This window comes from Perca flavescens, chromosome 11, assembly GCF_004354835.1.
Source record: "Perca flavescens isolate YP-PL-M2 chromosome 11, PFLA_1.0, whole genome shotgun sequence".
Taxonomy (NCBI): Eukaryota; Metazoa; Chordata; class Actinopteri; order Perciformes; family Percidae; genus Perca; species Perca flavescens.
In genome coordinates, this window is record NC_041341.1 from 18,456,589 (window position 1) to 18,476,443 (window position 19,855).

The 19,855-nt window shown below is 43.0% G+C and overlaps 2 protein-coding genes across 4 annotated transcripts; both read right to left on the reverse strand.

Annotated features, from left to right (window-relative positions):
• Positions 1–208: 208 nt before the first annotated feature.
• Positions 209–7,625, reverse strand: si:dkey-229b18.3 (uncharacterized). Of its 2 annotated transcripts, none has more exons than XM_028591877.1 (7): positions 6,222–7,625; positions 5,794–5,867; positions 5,350–5,578; positions 2,458–4,427; positions 1,947–2,159; positions 1,448–1,589; positions 209–1,199 (listed from the first exon to the last, which is right to left on the reverse strand). In XM_028591877.1, exons 1-6 carry the CDS (start codon positions 6,565–6,567, stop codon positions 1,485–1,487), a joined length of 2,937 nt encoding a protein of 978 aa, XP_028447678.1. In that variant the 5' UTR covers positions 6,568–7,625; the 3' UTR covers positions 209–1,199; positions 1,448–1,484. The 2 variants fall into 2 exon arrangements, with proteins under 2 accessions (XP_028447678.1, XP_028447677.1); XM_028591876.1 differs by having other exon boundaries at positions 1,947–2,162.
• Positions 7,626–9,421: 1,796 nt separating this feature from the next.
• Positions 9,422–19,130, reverse strand: chaf1b (chromatin assembly factor 1, subunit B). Of its 2 annotated transcripts, none has more exons than XM_028591188.1 (14): positions 19,052–19,130; positions 18,493–18,642; positions 17,244–17,376; positions 16,964–17,084; positions 14,764–14,867; positions 14,511–14,607; positions 14,292–14,376; positions 13,805–13,898; positions 13,606–13,675; positions 13,422–13,513; positions 13,123–13,282; positions 11,575–12,144; positions 10,791–10,879; positions 9,422–9,947 (listed from the first exon to the last, which is right to left on the reverse strand). In XM_028591188.1, exons 2-14 carry the CDS (start codon positions 18,616–18,618, stop codon positions 9,868–9,870), a joined length of 1,821 nt encoding a protein of 606 aa, XP_028446989.1. In that variant the 5' UTR covers positions 18,619–18,642; positions 19,052–19,130; the 3' UTR covers positions 9,422–9,867. The 2 variants fall into 2 exon arrangements, with proteins under 2 accessions (XP_028446989.1, XP_028446987.1); XM_028591186.1 differs by having other exon boundaries at positions 19,029–19,119.
• Between the last annotated feature and the right edge of the window lie 725 nt (positions 19,131–19,855).

Here is a 19,855-nt window from a genome sequence, read left to right on the forward strand (position 1 = left end):
CAGCAAAACAATTAAATCAAGAGAAATGATGCCCTTTAACTTTAGGTTGGCTCCTCTTGTGACCTGGCTAAAATGTTTTTGGATATATAATTTAGTTTGAATCATGAAAGTAATCCAGATTTAATTGTCAAGAAATGCGTCACACTGGCACTGCCCTTTGCCTATCTTAGTTACAGTAAATTATAAAATATGTAATTAAAAGCAAGAATAACAAGGCAAATTTTTATTCCGTCTTTTTAACAGATAGCGATAGACAGCTCATTTATATCTAAAAATCAATTTGTGAAACATAAACATCACTTTATGTGAACATTGCATTTATTCAGTAGGAGGGGAATTTAAAGGGGAAGAAAAACTACTTCTCATGAATCAAAGTGAAAAAGGAGATCAATAAAACATCTGTAATGACACAGCTGTTGATTACTATTTAGAAATTCACATTAAAAATGGGACACATTTCCCCTTTTAAAACTGGTAGCCTTAGAAAAGACAGTAGACCACAAATGGCCTGCAAATACTCATGCAGTGGTGTCACCATACCAGCCCCGAGTCAAATCCCCGACTCGCAGACTGTGAGAGACTAGCCGATCAATAGGAAAGGAGGGACAGACTGGTCACGTCGTGTAAAAGTTAGCACACCAAAAGACAAAGACCCACTGAAACACCCGAAGGACAGTCTCGCTCCTAAGACCCCCGCTGACTTCAAGTATTCCCTCCAGCACTTGCGTCGCTTCAAGTATTCCCACCGCGGACTCCAAACCTTCAACTTCATCACCACTTCTTAGGTTTACAACATAAGCTAGGATATAAGTGCACTCAAAATGCATCTATACATACAAAAATAATAACAATAAGTAGCAGTAATAGGTATAACAATCACTTTACATTTCATTTTATACACAACCGTGACGTTAAATCACTTTATACCGTAGCATCACATTCCCCGCCCCCCTGAGTGTAATGTTCAAGTTTAACCTTCTGTAACTACGGAAAACGCACACAGGACAGCAACCTTGGTTTGGTTATTTAAATAACGTTAGCGATCATTGACGACGGCAATGATTAGAATCAGAGTAATTATGCCTTTCCACAGACTGTTGTGCTTGTGAGTGACAGATGCATTATGTACAAGCTGCCGATCGATCGTGTGCCTCTGGCTTCAGCCTGTTCGCTGGTGTCAGACACTGACAGTCTTCATCCTGGAAAATAAACACGAGTGATTCAAGTGATGAACATGTGTGATCACAATGCACTGTAGTCCATTGACAGCTCCTTCCTGCAAGACGTTTGAGGAGGGACAATGGAATACACGCTATCGCCAATTAAAACTTTCACTGTCGGACAGCATCACAAAAGACAACAGATGAGCAAAGCGAGCATGAGCCAATCATATTAGCCAACCAGCTAAGTGTAGCTCAGCCTTGAAAAAGGTGTCACTTTCACCCACCTCAGTCTCACTGCTTCAGCAGAGCCTCCCAGCTGCCTCAGGAACCAGCAGCAATGCAGCTCCGACATTTGTACAACTTTGGGTCATGGGTGCGGATGTGGTTCCGTACGTTCCTCAGTCGAAAGAACGTCTTGCTGCAGAGCTACACAGCAGAAATGAGAAGACGAAGGGTTAACAGCATATAAAATGAATAGGAGTAGGACAACAGAGATGCTTTGGGTTATACTGAGGATACAAATGCGGTGCCATGGCAATAGACATTCTGAGAAATCATCTCTTTGGCTTAATCCACACAAAGAATAGTCAACTAGCAGAGCACCCAGTTCATTCAGAAGAGAAATACCCATCCTAAATCTGATTCCACAATTGGATTTCACACTAAAACCACGTGTTATATTGCTGGTTGGGGAAAAAAGGAAAAAAATAAATCTGCAAGTTTTTCGATCCCTTAGAGTCGTGTGGTTCTAGGTTGGTAAGGTTTAGGAAAGCCGGGGCTTACCAGACATGGCCAGTGCTTGCCCTCGATGTGCCTGAGGCGATGCATGATTAGAGCATCGCAGTCCTTGTAGGAGGCGGAGCACTGCACACAGGCATGGCACGCCTTTGGGACTTTGGGGACTTGACTACGAGGCCCTCGAAGCTGCTTTAGCCTTGCCCGACGTACAGCATCCAGCATTACACAGCTCCTGCTGCTCAGTCGGAGTTTACATTGCTGCTGGAGATGCAGGAAAAAAAAAGACAGGTATTAGCCTCAAATTTTGTAGATGCAAGATATTCATGTAAAATCAAAATGATTAGACTAAAGTAAGCAATGACAAGCTAAAATGTGATGAATAAATGACACCTTAATTATAGTTTTTACAGATACTTAATTATATACTATGGCAACAGGTAGAAGGTGACATTAGTAATTTTCTACAGTGTTCCCCTCCCTTACTGCAGTTTTCCTGGATGCTTTATGGTCCTTAAATAAATCATCATCATAAAATCACTACCGTCCCTTTCCCTACCTTTGGCATGGTCCGTGCGGCCTTTGACCCGGCAGATTTGGCCAGGGGAAGAGGGCCGTTTCGGGAGTTTGGCCTGGGTCTCTGAACCTTGCTTTGGCTCACGCTCCTCTCCTCCCTCTCCTTTTTCACCACAGGCAGGGTGGGGGGGCCTCTGGCTCTCAGTGCCCTGTGGGGGGACTCCTCCGCTCCAAATTTCTCACCAACTTGTGACACCGAGCGCGTTAAGCAGATATCCACGCTCTCCTCCTCTTTCTTCAGTCCTGCAATCGGCCCTCCTGCTGGCCGACAGAAGCTGAACAAAAAGCCTGAGTCCAGTAATTTGATGGGGGGCTTGCTCTGGCGCTTGCCCAGGTCTGGTGAGGGAAGATCAGGGAAAGGTCCTCCAACTGGCAAGGGATCTGCTGGCTCCTCTTTGATGACTTTGTACAGAGGGTGATTGTAGATGGACGGCGGAGGTGCGTGCTCTGAAACCTGGAGCCCCCCAGGTTCATTATCCTTCACCCTCGGTCTAGTGTCCATGAGCCCCACCTTCCTCCCCTGCTCTCTGGGCAGACACTTTGTCTTCTCCACCTCCCTCGTGAAGCCCCGCCTAAGCTTGGTCTTTGTGGCTGGCCGGCTGATGTTGTACCGCAGCGTTTTGACCGCCTCTACAGGGACCTTACTTCCGGCCCGTGTCCTGTGCGAAGGCGGCGATTTGTGAGGCGTGTGGCCACAGCGATTGTTCGATGAAAGAGGGAAACCTGAGATGGAGTATTCAGTTGGTTCGGACTTAATCCTGACTGCGCTTCTCACTAGAGTTTTGTTGGTGTTGCCTCGCAGAGGCCGCTGGGTAGGAAGATGGACACCGTCACCCTTCCTCACGGACCATCTGAGTTCCCTCCCCCCGAAGGGAGGCCTGGACGCAGGCTGAAACACGTCTGGTAACAAACCTTTACTTCGCATGCTCCGGTCACTTGGAGGGACTTGTCGCGGGACGGCCTTTGGCCTCTTTGCGGTCATCGGATCTCTGCCGACTGGACCCAGAGGCTTGGTCTTTACTGACTTGCTGAGGAGGTGAGTGTTAATGGGGTTACAGAGGGGAAGGGACAGTGTCACAGCACCATATGGTAGTCCTGGGGAGGTGGAGCGTGGTTTTCGGCGCTTTGTCAGCGAATAGTTGTTGGCCTTCAGCTTTCTCAGTCGTTTCTTTTGTCTCCAGCCAATCAGATCTTCTGGTCTGGGGAGTAGGGCGGTCCTCTGTAACCCAAGAACATTCATCAGCTTGTATTTCTCCTGTGCTCTCGCATAATCCCGTTCATCCTCTCCAACCTCCTCTACTTCCTGCTTTACCCTCACAGGGCTGCACACGGCCATCTTTGTAACCCTAGAGGGAGGTTTTCGGTTTCGTCGGGGGCTCTCTGGCATGGAGAGCGATCTCTGAACCTTCTTGGCCGCCCCAGGAGAGGAGCGGAGAAGACGGGTGTTTGATGGCGATACGCGCGAGTAAGTCTGTGACTGTGGGGTGGCTATAGTGTGTCGAGGTGCAGTAGCTTTTTTTGAAGAGGGAGATTTGAAGTCCATAAGCTTCATCCTGTGTGAGGGGCTCAGAGGGAGACCATTATGGCCTTGGGCTTTCGGTGTCCGGCGCAAACTGGACCTTGGACTTCCTTCTAAAGACTCATCCGATGCATCCAGCATTAGACTGAAGCCGTGGTCCATACTGTCCCCTAATCCCAAAACCCTTTTCCTTTTGCCTTCCCTCTGCTGCCGGTGACGCTCGTGACACGCACCAGCACCGGCTGAGGTAAAGGCCTTGCCAGGATGGAGTTTCTGCTCCTGCTCTTTCATGAGAGCGGAGCAGGCTTCCACTGCAGGCCACATGCCCAGGTGGCGGGCCATGGCGATGACTTCAGGTAGGTCCTCCTGGCGAACACACAGAGTGGAGGAGTAGGAAAAATCCAGCAGAGACAAAAGGCTGTCCTCGCTAAAACCTGGAAGGAAAAGGGAGCCTTTAATTAGTTATGCTGAACCCTGGTCAATGAGTGAGTGAGATGAAAGCGACTACATAAACAGAGGATCAGAGAGACCGCAAACAAACATGGCGGTGGGGACAATGTAACAACTGTTTTAATCAGGGCCACTTCTGCTCCTATCTGACGCCACACATCAAAGACATACGTAAATGAGAAGACAGACTATGGCCGTGTCCCAATTCACAGTCTGGATCCTCCAACTCCAAGTTTCTAAAACAAATACGTCATAACAAACTGCCAAGCCAGACCAGTTTCAAAAGGACTGAGCAGCTGAGAAATACAGCCTCTTTTGGCTGAATGACCAGTGGATCATCTGCAGCTCCTAGCCTCCTACATACAATCCATTGTTTGAATGAGAGATGAACCTTGTCAACTCAAGTCTTGTGACTGCATATAAACAGAATTTCACTGATAAATGTAGCACGTGAACTACTAGGTCGATGGGAAAGCCAGTGCACGAGCTAAATAACAGAAATCATGCATTAACTCCTGTTTGCACCAACCTGGACATGTAAGCCTAAATCACATTCCAGAAACATGGTTGATTATAACTAAAGTTATCATTAACTAGACTAACTGATTAGTCAATCAAAAGAAGATTCAATGGCAACTATAACGATAATGGAATAATTGTTTAAATCAATTTTCAAGCAGAAATGCCAAACGCTGTTTTCAGTTTACTACCTCTGGCAAATTATAATTGGCATTTTTCATCATTTCATGACATTTTACAGAGAAAATGATAATCAAATATTGTGGAGATATGAATAATGGGAGACTTCTGGGGACAAGGTTCAGACTGAGTCAGGTCTTTACGTCCAGATCCAGCCCCGACACAAGAAGCAAAGTCTTCTAGTGTCAGTTTGGCCTCTAATCTTACCAGTGAGATCTATGTCTGCTTTCATGCTCGAGTCCATGTCTGTGAAGATTTCCTGGAAGTGATCGCTGACGGCCGCCAGGACAGCTCTGTGGGCAGAGTAGGATCGCCCGTTCGTCCGCAGTGTAATGTCACAGAACAGGCCCGCCTCTCGCTGACTCCTCAGCTTGCTCAGCATGTCGGCGCTGTGGGACACCATCGTCTTTGTGACACATCCTCTGCCACCCAGCTCCTGAGAGATAAAAAGCAGATAGAGAGGCATCGTTATAAGAACACAATGTGTGAGAAAGCACTTGCAGAAAGCATTTCAAGTGTGAGAGCAGGATTAAGTGAGAATGACAGAGGAAGTGTGAAAATGAAGAGGAAAAAAAAAATTAGGGACTGGAGCTGAAAGTTTGACAAAAGCATGAATTAAAAATAAAAGGACATTAGGACAGTATTTTATACCTTTATGTTCATGGTGCGCTGGCTCTTACACTCTAGACAGCCCAGGACAAAATCTCTGATCTCAAAGTACATCCCTGTGAAGAAAATACAGACAAAATATTTAAAGGGTCAAAACTCCAGCAACACTTATTGACTTTTGACCCTGATGAAAGCCACAAGCTGAAATGTATTGTCTTACAAATAAGAAAAGCAAGAGTCATAATTAACTGCTGTCATTCATGTGTAAGTAGTTTCTTGATCTTTGATCAATCATTGATCAAATCATTAGTGTGTAGGGGTTTCCAATGTCCTTACACTTCCTCACAATACGAAATCAATAAACCCTTAGATATAGATAAGAAAACCAGTATTATGTCAGAAGTGGGTTTACAGAGCCAAGAACCACATGCTGTTCTATCAAATGAGAAGGCAGGCAGTGGAGTTCATACCTTCCCACCAGTAGTTTTCAGCCACGCATTTGTAGGTCTCCTCCAGGGAGAGGTGGCGCTGGCCAAGCCTCCGCCGGTGAAAGGTGTTGAGGGCCTCATGTCTCCGTTCCTCATCCAAAACCTCCCGGTAGTTGATGAAGCCCTTTTCCAACTTCTTGCGGTACAACAGCCCGTCTATCGTCTCGAAGTTGGACGACCACTGTGCTGGAAGTCCACGCCCTTTCGAGTTCCCGGCTGACTCCATCTCTCTGGCTCTCTCTCGGGCTGCATCCGACCAAGGTTTGGACGGACAAAACGTCTCGGAGTTCCCGTAATGAGCGTTGGTGTGGGTGCAGTCGCCGGCCATTTTATCCGGTTTTATATTCGGATGTAAAAAAAAAAAAAAAAAAAAAATGTAACTTTGTCCACTCAGTCCTTTAGCTTTACAGTGCCGGGTCACCCCGAGCCAAACTTTACCCACCGACCAGAAACAAAGTCCACGTGGATACGGTGACAGCAGACAACAAACCACCGACCTAACAATAAGTCCCAACTAAACACGCCTGCTAAAAGTCTGACATAGCCTAGTGGAAAGCTACAAATTAGCCAATAAGCTCAAATTAACCGCAACGTCTCATTATGCCTCACTAAAGCTTGTTTTTTCTCATCTGGCGCAGAAGAATAAAGTCACCACCAGATGTGAGTCAGCAGCATTTCACTGAAGGGTCCTGCTTTGTACCCTAACGTTATCTGTCAGTGAGGGCATCACTTCTCACTACCCCAAACTGTTGTGGCTAGCATCCCTAAAATATCAATACAGTGCCACTTTCGGTTTGAAAACACATTTCTGTACAATGTTTGCGGTTTCTAACGCTGCGCACCATCAATAGAAATGTTTTAACTGTCCATCCGAGTGTAGCTAGATAATAAATGCAGCCAGGAGAGAACGTTATCGCGCCAACACCGCCGAGCAAGTGATGTAGCTAACGTTAAAGTCACCAGATTCACAGCGACCACCGCAAAGCGCTCACCAGCAGCCCGTCTTCCATCTATTTCAGGGGCTGGCAGTGGCCTCCGGGGCTGGATGACGGCGGGCAGCCTCACCTCTGGCGTTAACTTGAGATTTCTTTTCGCCAACTCGAGTCGGAAGCAACATGATGACGCAGCTATCAGCTCAGCATCGCCACTTGGAACGACCTAAAAGCGAGGTTGTCTCCGCGATCAGCCAGAAATGTTGCAAATCACCGCAGGGTCCCCTCAAAAGCGTTCCAACAAGCTCTGGTTAGGTACCCGACATAGTTCATACCTCTCTCGTTGCCGCAAAAGCAGTCTGGCGGGTCAAATAGTCCAATTTGTTAAACTCGTAACCTTCTGTTTGTTGCTAATCAGCAGCCTAACCGAGACAAGTCATCCCCGCCTTCACACAAAGGCCATTAGCAGAAGCGTTAAAGAACTTCTGCTAGACGACCTGTGATTTGCTGACAGAGCTGCCACTCAAGTTAGTTTTTCTTCCCCTAGCAGCAAGGTTGGTTGTTCGCACACGATGCCAGTAGTATTGTAGTATTAATTGCTTCACTTGCAGCACTGTCAAAATAAACATGATACACCCAGTGTATTTTCCTCACTTCTAGAAAAAACCCCAGATACTATTAAATTAAGGTTATCCAGTTTTTATCTTCTGAAAATTACCTAACGTTATTTAGCTATAATAAATACTTTCAAATGATTCAGATTTGCAAAATGTTAGCTGTCACTATCATCTCAATGTCAATTACATATACTGAAATAATCATTTTACAATTACTTTGGCTCAGTTATTACAACCTTTTTAACACAAAATGTAACCCTCTGAAATGTAGCCACAAAAGAGAACAGAAAATGAAAAGGGTCTTATTGAATACTGCTGTCAAACAGTGGCAATTTCCTAAAGATTATACAAATAGTATTGAGAAAAAAATGTGCAATGTATGCATAGTTTAAAATGACCTCTAACAATGACTTTCATTTTATGAATTGGATCTGCTGTAGGCTACTTTTGTAAATACAGATGATGAAGTCTAGAGTCTGACTTTACACACATGTATGCAAGGCAAAACGATGACTGTGATGGTACTTCAGTTTACTGTGTCTGTCTTGTATTATTGATCACCAAGTTTGCTTTTGACTTCAAGACACCAATCCTTTGGTGTTTATACAATCACTTGTACATTTACAGTAAGCATCTCAAATACAGAAAGCTGAACTGTAATGCTGGGAAGCTATAACATTAAACCACAATTTACGCTACTGAACAGAACAGTATTTCCTTTTTTCTTTCCACCACTGCCACATCATTAGCAACTACCAGGGTAATGTTAAAAGGCATGTAAACACATGCTGCACTTATTCAATAACTTGTGCAGTTAATAAGAAATGAAACATGCTAATATGAGGTGTGTACTCCGAGGACAGAGCATCAGATTGATTATTTGATACATTTTATGTGCATGATACTTGCTATTTGTAGGTGGCATCTTCATGGTTGAATGGACTTATTGTATGTCGCTTCGGATAAAAGCATCAGCTAAATGAATGCAATAATTTAGTCCTGCACTTTGTAAAGACAGCATCCTGTGTTTCAAGGCAACAATTTAGTTGGATCTTTAAATAAAAAGGCTGTGAAAACTAAGCCAAAGCAACCATAGAAGACTATATTATGGTTTAAATTCTACAATAAATGTACACATGATGGGTCACTTACTGAAGGATTCCTGTATTTATTTTTTTAAAGATGCATAATGTTTAAATGGTACTTATTTTACAACAGATATAATAGATTCATTATTTCTCCTGGCGTGGAGAACATTTAGACCCTCATGTAGCATATTCAAATCTATATCAGAAAATATACATAACAGTAACAGTTAATTGAATTAAAAAAATCCAAAGAGGAAAATTGGAGGTCAGCCTTGATCTTCTGACCTCATTTCTTTTTAAATCCTGGCAACAGTCCTCAATACATCAAGACAAACAGCCGTGAACATCATACATGTTCCTTCTACAGTTGACCTCACGTCAACTGTAAAGATGGATCAAGACATGGACGCCATCAAATCAGTTTAGGTTTAACACAAAGACAGCCCACGAATGATCCTTTTCCTGAAAGAAAATAACGGTTTTCATAACGGTCAGCTGCTTGTAGTTAAGAAAGCATGAATCATCCCACAGCCAATGACTCCGTGCACTGTATATGAAACGTCCTTTATTAGATCAATGACAAAAAGACTTGACAATTTGGAGCTTTTCACTCAAGCTGCTGACCCGCAGTCTTCAGCAAATTAAGTGGTTGTATATTCAAAGCTATATACAAGGCACTAAACCTTGAGGTGCTTTTTCCCCCCCCACTTTCTTCTTCAGGTTTGGAGCGGTTTTCTGTCTTTGGAAAGAAGTGAGACAGAACTTTCCTTTTGTACAACAGTACTTGAGCATCTAAATGTCAAACAAATCAAATATCAAACTTCATCCAGCTAACTCAAGTATGGACAATATCAACCCACACACAATACTATTGCCCTATGGTGTTACATCCATGGGGAGCCTCAGTGGTTTTGTACTGAAGCTTCTTCGTCACCCTCTGCTGTATGTACTCTTTTCCGATGTCAAAGCAGCACACTGGTCCCAGTAGACACTAAGTCTGGGTGCCAGTGGTCTTTGGCCGCTTGGACTCTGGAGGCTGGCACACTGGATCAGTGGGAGGAGAAGGACGTTCTGGAGAAATACAAGTGACAGGATCAGTGACAGGATCAGTTACACATGATGGCATGGTTCTTTTCAGTCTTCTGCTTTGATGTAAGAAACTGTATGCAACACTTTGTTAGATATAATTTAGTCAACATTTATGTAGCAGACTAACAAGTCAATATGCACTGTGAAATACACTGATTATCATACTACAACTGAAAATTATTTTGACAGTTCTGGTCATTCTTCCCATCACTAATAACTAAATTATTCACCAGGTTATTTACCGGATTTGTGAACGTGGCAATACGGCTAAAAAGTCAGACTGGGCAATAAGCATGAGCAGTCAGACGATTATACAGGTTTTAAACAAACCTCCAGGTTAGCACAATTCATTCCAAAGAGAACACTAAAGCGAATGTAGTTATCACAGTTCATAGACCCAGTTCCTGGTTCAACTGGCTTACATTGCTTGAAAACACACACACCACACACACACCACACACACACCACACACACACACACACACACACACACACACACACACACACACACACACACACACACACACACACACACACACACACACACACACACACACACACACACACACACACACACACACACACACACACACACACACACACACACACACACACACGTGTGCTGACTTCCAGTTTTACCTCTAAACAAAATGGGTTGGCTGTTGCTGTGTTAACAGATCTCATCTACTCTACAATTATTACCTACTGTCAATGAGGGTGGATGGATTTTCCATCAGTAATCATACATGCTTTTTCCAATCAGAAAACTTCTGTTGGGATGTTTTCAACATGAAGGACAACAGCCAAAGCAGTTGCCCTTACTAACCATGTTTGGCCTTTTCAGTGGAAGAGGGGGTGCGGAAGAGTGAACCAACAGCTGGAGATCGGGATGCAACGGGAGTCAGAGATACTCTCCTGTAAACAAATGGAAAGAGCACAAATGGTTAACAGCAAACATTCAAGCACACAATATTACTCATCTACAGTGAAAAGTTGATCACTGTCCCATTTTATTCATCTTCTCTTTTGTTCTTCTGATTAAGCTGTTGCCAAGTAAACGAGCTTAGGCAAATGCTCCAAGTTACAGATACAAGGCAAATACAAAAGCATGTGCAGACCTGCCATTGTCTACATGCAGTCTGTCGGAGTGATTATTATTTTATAGTCAGTGGGGGGTCCAACGGATCCCTCATACCAGACAGGGCTTTGTTCTTACTGCCAGTACTGAGCACATACAAACAAACATCATGAGCCCATTACAGCCATTTATATTTGACTTTTTAGTTGTTGTTTTTTTACACATTTTAAAAGAACACAGTGCTTTCTTACATTTAGTACTCATCTGTAAACTGCATCTATCCTAGAGATAATCAGCTTAGTTACTTTAATCATCAGGGGGGAGGGAGGTGGACAGTGTGCTCTGTGTGGTTTTCTTCACAGTCTGACACCAGTCACAACACATTTGAATAACTCAAATATTTCCATAAATTACCATATGCACTCTTGTATGCGGAAATACCTGCATTTTTCACACCATCCGAACTACATCTTAACGGAGTTTTAAATATCCTTAGTGGAAGTAAAGGTTTAGGAATAATAAAAGAATTTACCTTGGGGCGGGCCCCTTTGGGGTGGTTGTTCCCTTAGGAGTAGTGGGCCCAGCATCAGCACTGTTGGGGGCTTTAGGGGTGGAGGGGGTTAGAGGGGCGATGCGTAGCTGGGTTGTGGAGGAGTTGGTTGGGGTGAGAGGGGTAATACGGGGTTGGGGAGTAGAGGGTGCGCTTGTGCTTGCAGATGTTGGAGTCTGAGGTGCTGTGGTTTTAGGATTAGAGGGTTTCCCCCAACCCTCCAGGGTGTTGAGGGTGATCCTCCGGGGCTGGGGTTTAGACTTGACACTCGGGGTGCTCTTCTTCTCTTCTGGGGGGGTGACAGAGGGGGCATCTTTACCAAGGCTGGTTTGGGATGTGGGAGTCAGGGCTGAGCTTGGTGTCTGGGTCAAAGGAGATGAGGTCCTGGCCGCTGACGACTTCTTGCCCTTTTTCTCAACACCACTGCTTGGGATAAAGACCTCCAGAGTTGGGGGCTCCTTCAGCGGAGTGCCCAGCTCCCCTGGAGAGAAGGTCAGGAAGGAGCAGTAGCCGTCTGTGGAGGACACAGCCAGGAAGGAACCGTCACGAGACCTAAAGTGGATAGAATACAAAAACATGTCAGTGTGTGGAAGACTAAAACGTTTCCATTACATGGTACCTACTGGCCTCGCCTTTTTTGGTTTTCCATTACGAAAAAAAGCTCCTGGTACCTGCTAACAGGTACTTTTTTTAGTACCTCCTCAGTCGAGGTTCCAAGCGAGCTGAGGCAAGCCGAGAAGGTGACGTGAAACCCTGCAGGCTACAGATTGGTCGGAAAGAATCGTCACTGATCACTGCATTGCTAGCGACAGACGGCATTTTTAAATAGTTTACCCAGCGGTGTTTTTTTGCTGCCGGAGGCTCCACGCAGAGCTTTCTCCATAGCATACAAGTGGCCTGATGGTTATACTTGTGCGCTGGTGTGTGTGTCAAGTCGCCGTGTGTGTGTGGGGAGCTGGTGAGCGAGGGAGAAGTGAGAGAGTGACGGCGATTAGCTCCGCAGCGAGTAGTGACTCTAGAGTCATATAGTGAGAGAAACAAAGTGTCTCCCCTGTTCTTTCTGACCACGGTGGGAAATCTGGAGCAGGAAAAGTTAACTATCTTGTTGATTTCATGTTTATGGAAAAAGAGAACCAGTTGGGGGAAATGCAACGCTACCAAGCCACGCCCACGGCAGTCGCTATGACGACCAGCTACGCTGAGACGGTACTAAAATCTGCAATGGAAAAGGGACGCACAGTGCGCCGAGGCGAGTAAATTGGAGGTAAGTCAAGCAGGTACCATGTAATGGAAAAAACGCCCATACAGTTCTAAATTCATCGTTGTAATACTTATATGGGGGACAAGATCCACAGCTCTTGTTCCGTGTAAAAATACATCCCAATGTCCAAAATCAATCTCTAATTACCAATATTTAGTCGGTATCTTCCATCTAAATTCCATCTTCCCTCTGTTGAAGCATCATAATATCTTTATACTTGCACAATACGAAAAGCCAAAAGAAGACGATAGAAGAGAGCCCTAGTTTACCATGTAAGATCGCTGAGTGTGTGGTAGTGGATGTTGGACACCAGGCCGAAAGGAAGGGTCTGCTGCGTGTCATACAAAAAGATGGAGTCCTCAGATGCCACAGCAAACACCATGCGGTACGGCAACTGGAATACGTTGGGAAGAGCCTGACTCGAACCATCTGTACAGGAAACATGGAGGAAGAATGAAAAACACATACAAGTAAAACATAAAAAGGGACATAAAGGGTGTGGACAATAAAAAATGGGAGGCCTTAATGATAATTCTTGTCAGTTAACTAATGGGGCATATGTTCTTACCTTCAGCCTTCTTGGTCCTCAGTTCAAAGTAGACGGGGCAGCAGCGCACAGCCAGCGTAGCTTTAGTTGGACATGGCAAGTGGGCGATGGGCCTGAAATACACAGACAGAGATTTGTACATCAATTACTAGTATTAATACACCCAACCCAGACTCTGAACAACTCTAAATGTACCTAAAGTTACCTCTTGAGGCCCTTCCTGGAAAAGACGTATGTGGTATTTATGACGTTTTCTCCGATCTCCACACATCCAGCTGAGGTTAAAAATGGTGACAGAAGACAGAAATTAGTTTATATCAACTATCATAACTAGGATATTACAACACTTAACATTACCAAAAAAAAAAAGCCAGGTAAACATTTTAAGTATGCAGTGTAGGTACCTGGTGCGAGCAAGAAAGACCCATCTGGTGTGAATGAGAGACGTCGAAAAAAGGACCTCATGCTGTCATCGTGGAACATTCTGTACTGCTTGACCTGCAACGATAAAGAGAAATGCTGAACAGAGCGCGTGTTACAGGCCTCACTCACCTGGCAGCAGGGCAGAAGATCTCTGAAGATATTACAGAGTAAATTTAATAATTTTAGTAGCAAAAGGGAAGACAAACATTCCTGAAGCGTCATAAACACGTTTTTAGTCAACAGGTGGCCAAAACACGAGCATGAGCGAGAACAGAGAGAGCTGGTTTCAAGTAAAATAATGTCAAAAAGGTGTCTGCAAAAGGTACAAATAAGATATTAGGTTCAGTGTAAATGACTAATTCAGACAAAATTCATGATTGAAAAGAAAAAGTTGTTGAATTTAAGACCTTAGTCACATCTAAGACAATGACTCAACTAAGTATCATCATAATCAACATTTCTACTGACCTCTCCCTCTGCAAGTGGCCCAGAGCTCATTTTACTGATACAGAAGGCTTTCTTCTTGGTGTGAGTACTGTACACACGCATCACTCTGAAAGGGAGGGAAAAACAAAAACCTATTAAGCACCAAGCTCCTCAAGACCCACTGTCGCTGATTAGTGACTAACAGCAACTACAGTGATTTAAAGATTAGACCCTTAGGCATGCCATGAGGCGTCTGTCTACCTGTCACAGCTGAGAGTGGCGACATATTGCCCTTGAGGATCCCAGGTCACCCCCTGCACGTAGCTCTTATGGTCATTCAAGATACACAGCTTCTGTCCTAAACACAAAAACAGTTGCAAGCAACATAATATATACAAAGCCAAAATAAGATATATTCTCAGTATGCTGTGGATTTGCATTACTAATACAAATATAATAGGAGGGAACTGAAATTGTATGGAATACACACAGATAGCTATGAGTCTAAGCAAACCTTTGTTGATGTCCCACATAATAGCAGTGTTGTCGACAGACCCAGATACCATGAAGTTTCCATCCCGTGTCCAGCAGATGTCATACACGTCCTCTATGTGCCCCCTAAAGACAAATGAAAGACCAAAAATCTCTTTGTATAACCACACTGTTGCTACACATTTACATCAATCAGATAGCAAATTGCAAAATGGAAAAAAACAAGTAGATCTTCATACTCAGACTAATTAAAATATTACTGTGAGAAAAATTTGTCTCATTATTATTAAAACTGTTTGCATAATAATGAGATATTATACTGAGTACTCTAAACAAGACCACATGGAGCCACTGTGTGTCCTTGTTTGAGCACGGTGTGATGCTGAGGAAAGAACACGCACTCCCTGACCAGAGAAGGCAGACGTCATCGACTCTGACCAGATAACAACTGACAACATCAACTCTGTATTAGGATTGCATTGCACACATATATAAGCTACGGTTTGAAGCTTACGTTAGGCATTATTTGTACTCTGTGGAGTGCTGTAAATGGCTCCTTGTTGTGTTCGCAAGTAAAAATAAACATTGAAATAACTGCAGTGGTTTCTGTCTATTCTTGATAATGAAATTACTCTAACAATTACTTAAAGTAATGGTTCTCTTGTAATTCTGAAACGTTGACTATCTTGTCTGACTAGGGATGTTAATGATTAACCGGTAATCAACAATAAGAAGTTTGACAGATTAATACTATCCGTTAAAAACAAAATTATATAAAAAAAAAAAAGCTAATCAAAAAAAGTGTTTTGCATTGTAAAAGAAAAATAGGCTATACAGTTTATTTCTGAACTGCTAGTTACGTTGCGTTTTAAGTCTTTTAACTCTTTTTTCTGCTATGTTTGTGGCTCCCTGCTGGGACAGCGCTCACAGCGGTGAACTACACATGCCACTATATTAATGAGGACTTGCGGGTTACATCAGCCGTCCTACACACTGAGTATGCCAGGCAGACACACAGCTGACAACCTCACCAGTGGATGTGGTGGAGATGGGCTCGCCTCAGACATATGCTCTGCAGACAGCTGCAGACTTGTGTCGGTCGCACGGATGTGTACGCGGTTCCAGGAAAGTGGCAGCATGTGTCCACAATAACGCAAGTAACATCGTGGCTGCTCAACCGGTAGTCCACAGCTGTCTCCAGAGTATATGTCCAAGTGACCTGGACCGAACTGGGTCTCCGATGCCTGCTTGTTGGTTAACGGTTAATGATTGGTTAACGATGGTCAGCTATCAGTCAGGAAAAAAAAAAAAAATCTAAAATAGCACCCCTATGTCTGACCTCACTGATTTTAAATGCTGAGCAAGACATTGATACTAGAGATGTTCCAATACAGACACCAGTCTCGGTATTTGCTCCGATACTGCCCAAAACGCTGGTATCAGGAAGTACTGGAGTTTATGCACCAGACCTTTTCTGATACCAGCGTGTTGTGCAGTATCGGAGCAGATACCGAGACTTCCCAAAACGCTGGTGTCAGGAAGTACTGGAGTTTATGCACCGATCCGATACCACGTAATAAAGCCCTAAAGAAAATCTACGTTAAAGTAGTTTTTTTTTTTTTCCATTATAACCGACTGTCAAACTGCATAATAAAAGAAAGTTCTGGGACATTCATTGTTTGTATTTGTTCATGTTTCACAAAGAGTTTAACCTGAGCCAGACAGACAACAAAGATAGAAATCTTATCACATCCATACAGGGATAGAAGTATACAGTTAGTAAACGTAATAAAATATATGACACACTGGTATCCGATCGGTACTCGGTATCGGTCGATACGCAAGTTCAGGTATCGGAATTGGGAAGCAAAAAATGGTATCGGGCCATCTCCAATTGCTTGCAAAGTAAGCAAAACTGAGCGACGCAGACACCAGTGAGAAGATAAATATGACCTATACACAAATTGCCGCACAGCGGTTTATAATACTACAGGGTAGGATTTTACAACTCTAAAATATCATCTTAGTAGGAATCATTTTATCCTGTTTTGACAGCACTGTGCCACCCAGCGGTAACATCAAAATGAATAAGGAGGCTGCACTATTGTTAGTCTGAGCACAGCCTAAGAGTCTTTAGAATCAAAAGGTAACGTGGTGGTCATTAATTACATTCTAACTTGATGGGATTGAAACTGCCAGAGTTGTGAACCAGAGATGTGTACCTCAACGTCTTGACCACAGACCAGCTCTCCTTGTTGAGCTGAGCATCTTCCTCCTCCTGGAACATGGGTGCCTGCTCAGGCTCCTTAGAGTCATTGAGCTTCCACAGCAGAATTGCTGCATCTGTACCAAATAAAAACCATACGATTACTGCAGGCCATTGTTTTTGAAAATACCTGTTCCATTTTGAGAATAACATTACTAGTGCCTTTTAAATACTGACTCCTAAAATATTACATAGCAAATATTTGATCGAACATCTGTGTGTTATGTTTGACATACCATCTCCTCCTGAGGCAAGCAGCTCTCCATTGGGACTAAAGCGCACTACGTTGACAGCCTTGGTATGTCTAGCCAGATTAGACAAAAAATCCACCACTGCTTTCCCATCGGGGCCCGTGTCTACCCGCCACAACTGCATCAGCATCAAAGCAAAAAGTAATTAATCTCAAACTCTGTACACAACTGTGACTTTATATACTACAGCTGCAGGTTAAAAAAAACTACTCACAAAGTAATATTTTACTCAATGCAATATTTTGCACGTTATTCACTTTTCAATTATGAAATTCCATTCCAAATATGGCTGTTTAAGGACCTGGCTTAAGGTATACTCCAATTTATAACACAAAAAAAACATTTCATTGCTTTTTAATCATACCCATTGATGTAGGTTTGGTGGGAGAAAATTCATAGTACTAACAGATAGAGCTGGGCAATATATCGATATTATATCGATATTGTGATATGAGACTAGATATCGTGTTAGATTTTGGATATCGTAATATGGCATAATTGTTGTCTTTTCCTGGTTTTAAAGGCTGCATTACAGTAGAGTGATGTCATTTTCTGAACTTACCAGACTGTTGTAACTGTTCTATTATTTGCCTTTACCCACTTAGACATTATGCCACATTACTGATGATTATTTATCAAAAATCTCATTGTGTAAACATTTTGTGAAAGCGTCAATAGTCAACACTACAATATCGTTGCGGTATCGATAGAGGTATTTGGTTAAAAATATCGTGATATTTGATTTTCTCCATATCGCCCAGCCCTACTTACAGGTTAAATATGTAAAAATCTGATTACTGAAGTAAGTGTTTGGATAATTCTGACGCATTAACCCATTTAAGTTCCTGGAAAAGCCAAAATAATATCCTATTAAGTTTCTCAATGTGAAAATGCAAGATTATTATATTCTGTAAAAAAGCACCATTGATGTCAAAATGTGGACATGACGTTTTCTTCAACAGAAAGCGTGAACCCACTTCTTTGGGCCTGCACATTTGCCCTTTACAGCTGCAACCATGACGCTTGCTTTTATTGTCAACTTCATGCAGACAGGTTAAGTACCATATGCCTTGTGTTACACTGCTCATTTCCAATACAAATACATGTGCACCGATTTACACATTTATCACATTGTCATTAAAATGACTCTGGGGAAGACAAGTTTGTTTTCTTACAAAACTGTTGGTTAATCGCTGAATTAACCAGATGTACTCATCCCTCCCTCTCCACTCACTCTGACTGTGGTGTCCACTCCAGCTGTGGCCAGCCGATGAATGCGTCCATCTGAACTGTGCTGGAAGTCCAGACTGTAGACTGGCTCCTTGTTGTGCCATGCAATCTCACACGTTACCACCTTCATCTTTTTTTTATATCCAAAACAGACCTCCGGAGGGGGGGGGAAAAACATAAATATACGTAAATACGATAATACTGACAGTTTCAAATGGGCTGATATTAGCGAAGCTGCTAATACTGACTTATCTCCACATGCTGGGCAATATGGGGCCTGTGTTACGTGTTACATAAGAATATATATATTGATAAAGCGGCTAACTTGGCCACACAGTCACTGGAAATGAAAGCTACAACAAAGTTAGCTAGCTAATAGCGTTAGCAATAAATGCAGCGGATTTGTCGAGTTGAATTGTGGCTAACGTTACAGACAAATGACAAAACCATGTACATGTGTACATAAATTCCTGTTAGATAAGGACATGTTCACTACAGATAGTTAACATTACATCTGTTCATTGTTTGAACTAAAGTTACCTCGAACTAAGTTAGTGTTTTACCTCCTCTGTTGCCCAGCTGAAGCGATTAGTAATTTCCCGCGTACGATTCTTCAAAACTTCCGGTCGAGTAGGCTGCAGTGATTGGACGAAAACGTGAAATGGGAGGTGACTGTCTGTCCAATTTTTTTTATCTATTTTTTTCCATGTATGTCCATACTTGTATCAGTTAGACTCGTGTTAATTACTTTACGCTACTCTTTGGTTAATTCTTGCTTGTAAAACAGTTACATGTATCTTTACAAAACGTTCTGGGGGATATTCTATTCACGAATCAAGGATAAGCCTATTAGACACACACACACACACACACACACACCCACCCACCCACCCACCCACCACACACACACACACACACACACACACACACACACACACACACACACACACAGTTTTCACTTATTAACCTGTAATATGTAGTTTAAAGTATGTAAATCTTATTGAGAGGACATTATCATGTGTGCCATTTGAGATTTGTTTTGTTAAATGATTAATAAACAATGTCACGGAAATGTAGACCTATTCTTCTACAGGTCAGCCTCACAATGGTTGTTTTTTTGGTTGGGAGTCCCTTCAAAGTATTAGTTTACTAGAATGCCGGTATAAAAAAAACATCCCATTCTATACACTGGATATTGAGATATCTTGTATGCTCATGTCATTACCATTGGACACTTTGACACATTGGACTAACAGTGACATTTGATTCATTACCAAAAACATGTCACACTCAGCGAGTTACAACCCCAAATCAGAAAAAGTTGGGACAGTATGGAAAACACAAATAAAAAAAGAAAGTAGTGATTT

Bases quoted from the DNA above. Each gene is read 5' to 3' on its own strand.
- si:dkey-229b18.3 (XM_028591876.1), bottom strand. From the start codon at position 6,567: ATGGCCGGCGACTGCACCCACACCAACGCTCATTACGGGAACTCCGAG. The intron at 5,579-5,793 runs GTATAAAATACT...TTTATCTCTCAG, and splicing joins AGCGCACCATGAACATAAAG to GAGCTGGGTGGCAGAGGATG. The intron at 1,590-1,946 runs GTAAGCCCCGGC...TCTGCTGTGTAG, and splicing joins GCAAGCACTGGCCATGTCTG to CTCTGCAGCAAGACGTTCTT.
- chaf1b (XM_028591188.1), bottom strand. From the start codon at position 18,618: ATGAAGGTGGTAACGTGTGAGATTGCATGGCACAACAAGGAGCCAGTC. The intron at 14,868-16,963 runs GTACACATCTCT...ATTTGTCTTTAG, and splicing joins TCTGTGGTCAAGACGTTGAG to GGGGCACATAGAGGACGTGT. The intron at 13,676-13,804 runs GTACCTACACTG...TTTTAACCTCAG, and splicing joins GTCTTTCTTGCTCGCACCAG to CTGGATGTGTGGAGATCGGA.